The sequence below is a fragment of the Gorilla gorilla genome, chromosome 4, assembly GCF_029281585.2.
Source record: "Gorilla gorilla gorilla isolate KB3781 chromosome 4, NHGRI_mGorGor1-v2.1_pri, whole genome shotgun sequence".
NCBI classification, from domain to species: domain Eukaryota; kingdom Metazoa; phylum Chordata; class Mammalia; order Primates; family Hominidae; genus Gorilla; species Gorilla gorilla.
In genome coordinates this window covers 141,395,205-141,407,102 of record NC_073228.2, presented here as the reverse complement: position 1 = coordinate 141,407,102, position 11,898 = coordinate 141,395,205, and the positions used below count along the sequence as shown (strand labels likewise).

General features: G+C 47.0%; 1 protein-coding gene across 1 annotated transcript in view; it reads left to right on the top strand.

Moving 5' to 3' along the window:
* The first annotated feature begins 3,073 nt into the window (after positions 1-3,073).
* The window catches only part of SPOCK1 (SPARC (osteonectin), cwcv and kazal like domains proteoglycan 1), a 525,708-nt gene continuing 516,883 nt past the window's right edge, over positions 3,074-11,898 (top strand). Inside the window, exons 1-2 of the mRNA XM_019027018.4 lie at positions 3,074-3,292; positions 3,907-4,092. Coding sequence (XP_018882563.2) covers positions 3,907-4,092 — 186 coding nt within the window. The 5' untranslated portion in view covers positions 3,074-3,292. The remainder of the gene's footprint in view (positions 3,293-3,906; positions 4,093-11,898) is intronic.

Here is an 11,898-nt window from a genome sequence, read left to right as displayed (position 1 = left end):
AGCTATTGAAAGGTTTTATTTAAGGGAGTGATTTCTATTTTAAAAAGATTGCTACATATATACAATGGAGTACTATTCAGCCATAAAAAGAATGAGATCCTGTCATTTGCAACAACATGGATGGAACTGGATATCATTATGTCAAGTGAAATAAGCCAGGTATGGAAAGACGAATGTCACATGTTCTTATTTATTTGTGGGATCTAAAAATCAAAATAATTGAACTTATGGACATAGAGAGTAGAAGGATGGTTACCAGAGGCCGGGAAGGGTAGTGGAGGGTTGCAGGGAGGGTGGGGATGGTTAATGGGTCCAAAAAAAATAGAAACAATGAATAAGACATAGTATTTGATAGCACAACAGGGTGACTATAGTCAATAAGTTAATTGTACATTTAAAAATAACTAAAAGAATGTAATTGGATGGTTTGTAACACAAAGGATAAACACTTGAGGGGATGGATATCCAATTCTACGTGATGTGATCATTATGCATTGCATGCCTGTATCAAACATCTCATGTACCCCCTAAATACAAACACCCACTATGTACCCACAAAAATTTTAAAAAGAGAAGGCTCTCTTAAAAAAAGATCGCTCTCACCTGAGTAGATAATGGGTTGCAAGGCAAAGGAAAGAAGGAAACCAGCCAAGAAGCACCATAGTTCTTCACGGGAGAAGTGATGGTCTTGTGGACTCAGGAGTATCTGTGGAAGTGGGGTGAAGTGGGGTGAAGTGGGTGGCTCCAGGGGGAGTTCGAAAGTGGGATGGACCCCCTTTGCTGATGGATGGGAGGTGAGGGGCGAGGAGATGGATGAACTGGAGATGACTTGTGGGGTTCTGACTTAAGCAGCCATGTGGATGAGGATACATTCACTGTAACAGGGATGAAAGGAGAACACAGAGGCATGGAGGACATCCAGACTTCTGTTTTGGCCTGGTCACAGATCTGACGTGCCCGTGGGGCATTGAGGAGATGTAAAGTATGAAGCTGGAGGTACAGTCAGAAGTCATTGGAATTTCTGGGCTGGAAATGTACCTGGAGGATCTCAGCATAGGACTGGACCTGGGCACCTGGGGAAAGGGTTTTGGGGGAAAGAGAAGAGGGATAGGTCTGAGCCCTAAGAAGCACTGGAATGTCAGCAGGAATGACGGGGGGAGCAGGAAAGCCAGGAGGGTTGGAGCCACGGGAGCCAAAAGAAACTGCTCAGAGGCCACACTGGGGAGGATCGAGGGTACCCACTGGATCTGGTGACTTGGAGGAGGCTGCTGATGGTGACAAGTCATTTCAGTTAGTGAGGATGAAAGGCAGATTGGAGTGGGTTGAAGAATGAGTTGGAGGTGAGGAGGCAAAAGTGACATTTAGGGACAACTCCTTGGAGAGATCTTGCTGTCACACTGGGCAGATAAATGGGGAAGTGCTGCTTACTTGGGTTTCTATGAACATAAGAAACAGTCTCTTCATCATTTCTAAACCTCTCTCCCACTCTGATGCACCCACCCACAGCATTCCATGATAAAATAAACCGTGGATGATATGCAGTCCCCAACATAGTAGCTGTGACTCCATTCCTTTTTCTCCCTTTTGAGAAAGTTTCTAGGAATGCAAATCAGGCAGAGTAATGTTGGGAAAACCACAGATCTGCTGACTTCCACACATTCAACTATTATATGTAACCAAATTATTTGTAGCGCAACTTATTATTGATCACACCATACATTATTGTTGGCATGCTGGCTGAGATGTGTTGTTGTTCCAGACATGGTGGGGTGGCATTCATTCATTAAATCATTCATTCATTTATCAAATTTTTTTGAGCACTAACAATGTGTCAAGATCTTGTACTCTGGGCACTGGGAGAAGTGGTGAACAAGACAAAGATAGCCTCTGCCCTCAGGAGCTCTAGCCAGGTGGGGAGGCAGACATAGAGTAAGTGATATCAGTTGAGCTTACAGCCAGAGAAGCACTGTGTTCTCAAAGACAGCATCACTGCGGGTGCTGGCCTGGTCCACAGGTGTAGCAAGAGTCTCTGAAGAAGTGAGGATGAATAAGCAGAGAGCAGAATTAATGAGACTTGTGCTGGGACTGGGTATGGACAGCAGCCCAGGCAGAAGTGAATACCCAGGAGTGGAGGGAGCCCATTTCCACTGGGGTCAGGGCCAGCCGGTCCAGAAGGTCAGAGGAGGAGAGAGTGGGGTGAGAGGCGGGGTCCAGATGTGCGGGGCCTGGGGGCTCCAGCCAGGAGATTGGTCTTTATCAGGAAAGCATTGTGAAGAATTTTGTGTTGAGGGGAGAGGGGTGATGGGATGGTCAGACTTGTTCTGAAAGAGCGCTCAGGTGTCTGGGGAATGGGGTGTAGTTGTACAGAGAAAGGTGACAGGCCAGTATCACTTGTATACAGGCAGGGGAAGACATTAAGTCCCTTCCAGCCCTATTTCACCAAACATTGCTGGTATTTGGAAACGGGGTGGGGGATGGGGCAGGACCAGACTCCTGCTTCTCAGTGTTCTGTCCCTGTAGCCTGATCTGTTTTTCCTCTCTCCCCTCCCTCCCATCTAGGGGAACTCAACAGGTTAGTGCTGGGGCCGGTTCTCAAGGGGCAGGACAGTGGTAAGCATGGCATAGGGCATGGGAGTGCAGAGATGCAGGTGGGTGCATGACTTGGGATGGGCAGTGCAGATATTCACTTATCCAGGGAATGGCAGGACGGTGGTTATCAAACTTTGCTGTGCATAAAAAACGCCTCGGGAGCTCATTAAAAGTGCAGTCTTGGAGGCTTTCCTAAGCAATGCTGACTCAGCAAGTGGGGCCGGTGGGGTAGGAATCATTTTTAGGAAGTTCTCTTCTCTCTCCACCCAGGTGATTTTGATCTAGATAACCCGACGGCCTTTCTTTTGAGAATGCCTCCATGCTGGCCTGCGTCTTGGCCTCATATCCTCAGTCCCCTCTTCTGTCTCGCACCAGCCTGGGCCTGAAAGCTGATTTTAGCCCTGCATTAAGATGTGAATGACCACGTTCCGGGCTGGGGCGGCCGGGCTGTCGGGCAGGCAGCGCGCGGCCACCAGGGGGCGCCAGAGCCTTGGCTCGCGCGCTCGGCCTCCTCCGCCCGCGGACGCCGCGCCCGAGCCAGCGAGCGAGCGGAGCACAGCGCTGCGGGCTCACAAAGCGGCCAGACGCTCGGCGGCGGCGTGTGGCAGGAGCGTAGGGGCGCGAGCAGGCTATCAGCCTTCCCGGCGACCGTGCCGCGGGAGCTCGAGCAACTCGGACGAGGCGACCCGGGCCGGCCCCCAAGGTACGTGCCCAGAGGAACCCCGCGCCCCAACTTGGAGTAGTTGGGACCTCCCTCGACCGCCTAGGGGGCTGGCAGGGTCAGGGCCTGGGGTTACCTCCGCGCGCCTTTCTTACCCCCGAAACCGCAGGGCGCGCAAGGGAGACCTTTCCCTTAGCTGTCGCCGGGGACCCCCAGCTGCTGGCAGCCCCCACCCCGCTTGCCGGAGCTCGGGTGCTGCTGGAGCCCTGTTCTCCCCTCTCCTGCCCCAAAGCCGTGTGCACCGTCTGTGGGAGTGCGGCGTGCGGACCCGGGCTCCCCGCTTCTGGGGAGGGGTACCAAGCCCCTGATAGGAGGGCGGCATCTGTGGGGCACTCGGAGAATAGACGAGACGGGTCCCCTGTAGTTGGACGGCAGCCTCGGATTCGTGACGCAGCCTCCTCGTTCGTAGATGAGTCCCCCATTCGTGAGAGGGGTCCCTGGGTCTAGAGGCGCGACAGGCGCCCCAGGTGCGCGAGCGCTGCCCGTCCCCGCCGCGGAGTCCCCGCCTCCGGGCTGGGGAGCTGGGACGCCTGGGTGCCCGGGGCTCGCGGCCGCCCGCCCTCTTCGCTCATCGCCCTGCGCGCCCTGCCCCGCAGATGCCGGCGATCGCGGTGCTGGCGGCGGCCGCCGCGGCGTGGTGCTTCCTCCAAGTCGAGAGCCGGCACCTGGACGCGCTCGCCGGAGGCGCGGGCCCCAACCACGGCAATTTCCTAGACAATGACCAGTGGCTGAGCACCGTCTCCCAGTACGACCGGGACAAGTACTGGAACCGCTTTCGAGACGTGAGTACCGGCGCCACCCGGCCCCGGGGGGCGCGGAGCCTCTCGGAGGGGACCCCTGAAGCGGGGTTGGTGTGTGTGTGTGTGGGGGGGGGGGGGTTGGGAGGAAGGCAAGTGGGCATCTCCCGCGGGGGCTGGTCTGTCCCTGCTTCCTGGGCGCGGTCTTGCCTGAAAGGAACTTTAAAGAGAACTTCGAAGGCTCCATGCGCTTGCCTGTTACCTGTGGCCCAGGTGTGTGTATTCGTAGGGCTGCGGGAGGTGACTGCACTAAAATACAGCACAGATCACCAGTAGCTGTGGAGAAAGAGGTTCTCTGAGCTTCCGACTTCTCCTAACCGTGATGGTAGACTTTGCCTAGCTCTGGAGAAAACCTCCCCGGGGCAGCGGTGGCGTGGACCATCTCTAGGGTGTGTCAGGAGAATCCCTACTGGAGAGGTTGGGTCTGGGAGTGGTCCCAGCTATTTATGGGGGAGCTATTTATGGGAGTCAGGTGTTGCGCGTCTGTGTGTGTGTGTGTGTGTGTGTGTGTGTGTGTGTGTGTGTGTGTGTGTTGAGGGGGGCGGTCATGGCAATGGGCCTGACAAAATACAGGGGAGGTGGGGTGGTTTGACCCTCGGAATCTTGAAACAGGAACAACTAGCCCGTGCAGTTGGTCCCCTGCCCTGAAAGGGACCCTGGGTGGCAGAGCATTGCTCCTCCGTGGGAGCCCTGGGAGTGGAGAAAGTTACTCCCGGACTCGCAGAAACACACTTGAGGCCTGTTTCTGCCTCAAGGCTGGCTGCCACTCCCCAGGTGTGCCCCAGGGATGTGGGGCAAGAGGCATTTGGTGCAGTCTTTCCAGCAGATGGCATCTCCTCTGTTCTGTGGGAGCGTCTGCCAGCTTCTTCAAGGACTGCCCCAGCTGGCCAGGGCCATGCCCTTCTAGGGGACTTGGAAGTACCATGTTTTATGGTACTTAACATTAGGAATTCCTGTTTCTGAGAAGCCTTAAATATTGTAAAAGTGCCCAAGGCATAACAGTAGAAAAGAGAAAAGCTTTAATGTTCAAATGCGCTGTTTCTTTTTGTTTGTTTCTGATCAGTTTTAGGTGTTAAACTAATATTTTTAGCAGCATGTATTTTTTAAATATGATAATTTGACCTATACCACAGATCCCCTTTGTTAATGTCCCCGGGCACGGTTTACAGACTCTTTGAGGATATGTATGGGGATCAGCTTCCTCCACTGGACTCCTCTAAGCTCTGCTCTCAGTATCTGCAGGCCTTGCAGGGAGAGGGAATTTGAGACATTGAATGAATCCCAGATGTTTCCATACACTTTTTAAAGAGCACCCTCTCCAGATCCCTATCCAGAGGAGATGCACTCATAGCTTTGTGTGGGGGTTTATCACTCTCCTCTCTGTTCCTCCTCTTCTTTTTTCTAGTTGATGTTGGACTGCTTCTCTTGGAAAGGGGATTTCAAACACTTTCAATGAATAGCCACAGCTATTTGGGGCCTTTTATCGAAATTGTAATTTCATTAAAATTTTTAATTGATACATAATAACTACTAGGGTCTTTTGCAGTAGATATGCCCCTCACTGTCCTCCCCTACCCCAGTGAGATTCCTGCCATTCATTGCCCCATTCCTGACCTGCTCTGTTAACTGCTTAGATCTGAGAATCCTTCATTGATTACCTTTCCCTATGGCCGAAAAATGTGCCCAAACCATGAAGGATTCACCTGGGGCAGAGATAATTTTGCTTTTTGTTTTGTTTTTACTTTTCTATGGCTATGTTTTAGATAGAGCTGAAGAGCAGGGCAGTTGCTTGACTTTGCTAGAGGTAGAAGAATTGAGCCAGGATTAGAAGTGAAGGGCCACCTGTGGAGATAGATGCCTTGGTGCTCCTGGCAGCTGGATTGAGTTGAAAACACTTGTGCTTTTTTGGATCTTTGGGTTATGGAAAGGTTTACTGTGCTTTCATGCCTGTTCAAGATTTTCTAGTCTCAGTGTATCATAAGCATGATATTCTGAATTCCTGCTTAGCTTTAAATTTTTTAAAATTGGGCTTCTGTTCATTTCCCATCTTTATTATGGATGGTGGTGACATTTTTAGATCTTTGGAACTGTGTGTTTCCAAACCTGACTGAGGATGAAGCTCACCTGAAGTGCTTGTTAAATTATAGCATCCATGGTCCTACCGTGGAGAATCTGACTTTACATTTCTGGGGTGAGTGCAGGGAATCCATATTTTAAGCAAACATACTAGGTTATTCTAATGTTTAGGAAATACTGCCCTTAGGTAGTGTAAAAATGTCCAAGACATAACAAAAAGAAAAACTTCTATGTCCCAATACACTATTTTTTTTTGTTTTTGTTTTTGGAGCAGTTTTAGACATTAAACTAATATTTTTAGCAGCATATATTTAAAAAATGATAATTTAATCCAGCATGCCATTAAAACATCTAAAAGTGTTCAAAAAAATCCCAAACATCTTCATTCATCACCCATTTTATGTGCTGTATGGAGTCACCTGACACTAACAGTGGCTCAGACATAATTTAATGTCATTAACCTCTTTAAAGTGTTGTGGAACTCAGACCAGACACTCTTTTAGGGCAAGTCCCTGGAATAATCACAAAGCCTGAGCCTGGGAACAGAGGGTAAGAATTTGCTTTCTACAGAAACCTACTATTCAGTGGACAATCGATAAAGCCTCAGCTAATCTTGCAGTTGCTCAGCCAGCCTAATCATTTTCATTGAGCCAAGCCTTGCTTGAGGTTGACAAAGCCTCAGCTTCTTTGCTATTTCTTTGTTTTGTTGAAGCTACTGATAACTTTGAAAGGCTGTGTCCCACAATTATTGTTATGATGCTTGTCAATTTTTGGAACTCATTGTGAAAGAAAACTTCTTGCCTTCCTCCTAACTTGTCTCTTTGTTGGACTTGGGGGAGAGATTCAGATGTGATTTTTGAACCTTGGAAACTGAAAACTAAGGGCCGCTCTTAGAGAGTTGATTGTAGCCCTTGGGTGTTGTTACAGGGTCAACTTTGAAATGAATATGACAGTGGGGTGCGTGTTCCATATCCCTTGACTGCTGGGTGTGCTGTGACATTGCCAGAGGTGACCTGGCAACCTCTACTTATCATTTTGAAAAGTGTCCTATTGCTCTAGATGTATAAATACTTCCTATCCCCTTCTTTTTAGAAGTAAAGCCTTTAGAACAACTCCATGGCTTATTCCCTGGAGTTACAGATCCAGGACAAATAGAACAACGCTCAGATGATTGCTCCTAAATGTATTTGTGGTCTATTAGTTTTGTCATTCTTCTTTTATAAACACTAGCAATTGGGAAGTTTTGGCCAGATGGAGGCCTGGACTTTTGTACACAATGTTAAGGAGGCGATGAAGAAGCAGATCTTCGTATTAAGTTGTTCAATAATTTTCCATCTTTAGCTGACATGCATTTAACTCCTCCATGGCTTGAGGTTGAGGGATCAAGATGCCACAACCATTCTCCTAATTTTTCTGCATCTGATTTGGCTTTGGCTTTCCATAACCATTACCATAAGGAAATTTTCTTCTGTTCATTTGTACATTCATTCATTCCAACAAATATTTATCTACCATTGACTAGGCATTGGGTTATAAGAGTGAACAAGATAAATACATGTAATCTCTTCTTTCATGTAACCTCTTGTCTGCTAGAGGAAATTCTTTAACTTATGCTGTCATAGACTACTTATTCTGTTTTCTTTTAAAAAATATTTTTTTCTAGAAACATAATACAGTCTGGTTGTAACTAAAAGATTAAAACATTGCAGAAATAGGTAATAGCTAACATTTATGGAGCACTGAGTGTGCCAGACACTGTTTAAGGTACTTTCCATGTATTATCTCGCTTAATATTCATAACAATCCTATGAGAGAAGTACTCTTATTATCATCTCCTATTTTCTGGGAGGTTAAGTCTCTTGATCAAAATTAGAGCTGAAATGTGGAGGAGCTGGGGCTGGAACTATGCCATCTGACTCTAGGCTCCCTCTGTACCACAGCCAATCAGGGGCTGAGTGGATTTGGGGTGCAAGCCTCCACTGATAGCACATTGCAAGTTTTTCCTGCTTTATGAATGAGGGCAACCCGTGAACAGCCTTAGGTTAAGACAGAGTGGGTTGGGAAGTCAGCTGGACACAATGTATTGTGGGGGTCATGTCAGGGCTTATCTTCTAATAATGAGCTTCTGATTTGATTAAAATAATATTGTTGCTTACACCAAACATGACATTTTCTTTCTTTTGCACACATGAAACCCTGACATTTAACTTTAGGATAATTACCTTTAGCGGGGCCTGAAGAATCAGAAGTGCTGCCTTGGCTGGAATTTATCTTACTGTGGAGTGACCTGAGTGTGTAATTCTAATAAGAGCACAAGGACCAACTTCTGTTCTTTTTCCTTCTGGCACATGCTCTGTGGGATTTGGTGGTCTTTGTAGCAGAGCTGGGGTGGCAGCGAGCATCTGATCTGCTCATTTGATCTAACATATCAGCTATAATGAGTTTCAAGGGCAAGTGGAGCCTACTGATAAAATAGTGGCTGGCCCAGTCAGTGGGGCTGGTGACAAAAGAGGTGGTATGGCTTAGTGGATCAGTCATTAATCTGTCACCACGGAAACTCAGCCCGTAATCGAGAGTAGCAGAAAATCATTTTGATTAAACAGGTTCAAGGAGACTTAAATGAGTTTGTGATCCTGACTCTCTTTAATGAACCCACTATCTTAAATCCCCTTTACTAACTGACCATTGATAGAAATAATTATTTCACAGGGATCATTATAAAGGGACAGTTTAAAAGTTGATAGGCCTAAGAGCCTTCTTGTCTTCTCTGTCCTTACCTTCAGTGTGCCCTTGCCAGAGAAAAGCTAAGTCTTCTCAGATGGCAGAGCTCCTTGCCCCAGTTGGCCTTCCCAGGCCTCTCCATGATACTTCAGCAGAACTGTATCACTGGGAGGATAAGTGCTCTCCTATATTCTGATGAGGCCAGTTTCAAAGCCAAGAAGTGGCTCCAAATGGATAATGGACCCGTAATACTTGCCTAGAGGAGTGGGACCTCATCATTCACTCAATCACTTTGTTACTTGAGGAGGCAAAATAATGTTAGTAATTAAATAATGTATCATCATTTCTTATTGATTTACTCAATATAATGTGTTTCAAACCAAACACAATAACTAAACACAAGCACATTCAGGATGACTCATTTTACCTTTCCTGTGGTGAGGTGACTGCCTGTGGTCCTTGGAAAATTCATAAGACCCAGATTATACTTGGTCTTATCTCTCCAGGTGAGATAGTTACAAACAGAAGAAATTTCCTGTAAGAGATTATGTAATTCACTTAAGGTTATAAGTATTTGTCCATCATGTTTCATTCGGTGTGAGATGCCACCAATGGTAAGATGCACCATTTTAATGAACTGTCAAGGAGTAAGACAGTGCCCAGTGTGAAGAGTTTAATAGACCTCTGGATAAAGCTGGAATTCCAAAGGGCTACACTGTCTGTGTAGAGGTAAACAAGAAATGAACTCACCATGAAGGGAAGGGGCCGCAGCAAGGCTACTTGCCTGTCTCCACCTTCCATTGGTGGTTGGAGAGAAAAGACATGCTCCAAGCAACTGAGCAGTCTGGCACTCTCACAGGTTTCTGGTCTACATGCACACTCTCATTGTGCCCTCCCCCCATAAAAAACTTACACAGTTCATTTAAAGCAATCTCAGATTATTTATCATCTCTGGGCCTCTGACTCATTTGTTAAGAAATGATAATAATATTCCTTTGGTGAAACTTTAGATTGCAAGTGACTGAAATGTGGTCCAAGCTGGCTTAAATGGAAGAGAAAACATACTCTCTTGTATAACTAAAAAATTCTAATAAGCTGTGGTTTTATGTAAGGCTGGATCCAGGGGTCAAGTTACATCATAGGACTAGGGGTTTGTGTGTGTCTCATTCTGTCTCCCTGCTCCTATGTTGGTTTTGTGCTCAGGTTGTTTGGTTCCATGTAGTGGCTCATGGCAACTGCAAATCTGCATCATCATAGTTTTCATGTTCTCGATAGTGCCAACAGAAGTCCCAGAACTGAGACTTGTCAGATTTCCCGGTGTTAGGCATCCATTCCTCCGTCAATCACTTTGGCTAAGTTGGTAGAGTGTGCTGATTATGTGTCCAAGTCTGGGTTATGTGCCCAGGGCTGGGACCTAGGGCTAGAGTGGCGGAGGGGTTTCACTGGATCCCACTGTTGATGGATGGTAGAAGGGTAATTTCTCAAGGGGAAATGGATGCCTGATGGGCAGACGTCAACAGATGTCCACTGTGTTGACCAAGCTTATGGGTTTAGCATGAAGAGTAAGTTGGTTAATGCAGGTGAAGCTCTTAGCACAATGCCTGGCATCATAAATAGCAAGTGGAGGCTATTCTTTTTATTAATATCAACAATTCCTATAGCACTGTTATGCAGTATTCCTTGATTTATAGTTGTATATATCTACATTTTAGCTTATTTAATAGTTGGATGCCTCCTGAAGAACCTAAGTCTTGTCATGCCTCACACACAGCAGGTGGCCAATAAGCATTTTGTTGACTTGAATTGCCTCCTGAGCAAACCTCTTGGATGAACCTGAGGAAGGAAAGCTTTTAGGAGCATACTAGGCACATGTGTTTATAGTCTTTGAGAGGTGGAAATCCTCAGGGTCACACATATCGAAAAACTGTTTTTTAGTCTAACTCCTATCTCTAAGCCAGGACCTCACCCCTTTGTAATTCCTTTTAAGATACACCATCGTATATAGCTTGGTGTCCTCAGACCTTTACCACAGAGCCCCACTCAGAAAGCTGCTCATTGAATGTTGGAATGAATGAATGGCTGCGCGCACTGTCCCAGGCCAGAACTTTCCACACCTGTGGCAAGTGGAGGGGTTCACTGCAGAGGGCTGTCATGGCAGAGTGAGTCATACTAGCTTTGAATGTGTATGTCTCACTCTATTAGTAATTGAAAATGATGATGGATAATAACAAATACAGTGCTGTTGAGAGGCAGAGGGAACCCAGCAGGGAAATGCAACCCCCCTCGCAATTCCAGCACAATCTCTGATTCCGTGAAAAGCTCTTTGAGGCTGAGTCATGTCATGGTGTAAGTGCCCACTCTTAACCTGAGATCACATTCCAATCTTGCCAAAGCTAAGCTTAGGTCTTTGGCTAGAGCATCAGTTTCTTCTGTAAAACTGGAATGGTGATACTTGCATTGTGGGGCTCTGGGGGAGGACTGAGTAAGCACGTGGCACAGAGTAGGTACTTGTGATCTTTGAGTGGCTGGTATATCTATTTTAATTCGTAATGATCTATAATCATTTAATTTAAGGGAGCTTCTTGTCTGGCTTGTGAGTGTGAGTTGTTGGCACTCAGCTATAGATGCTGCTTTCTGTCTCTTAGAAACATGTTGGGGGAGTCAGTTCCATGATCCTGAGCCTGTCTTCACTCCATTTCTTGCCAGTCTGGAAGGCTGTGTGAGGTTCCATATGGCCCATTCTTTGTTATTTTCCAGTTGTAGCTCCTGGCACAGAAGACCTTGCCATCATATTTTATATTCTTGCTGGACATCCTCCCCCAAAACTGGCAACTCTCATCATGACGTAACTGGGAGGGGGTTTGTATGCAACTGTGCCTGAAATCCAAGTTATGCGAAGGGTGCTCTTGGGAGCCCCGTTATGCAACTAAGCACTACTTGGTGTCACTTTAATGTTAAGCTCTGATCCAGTTGCCTCCAGCTCATCTCAAGAGG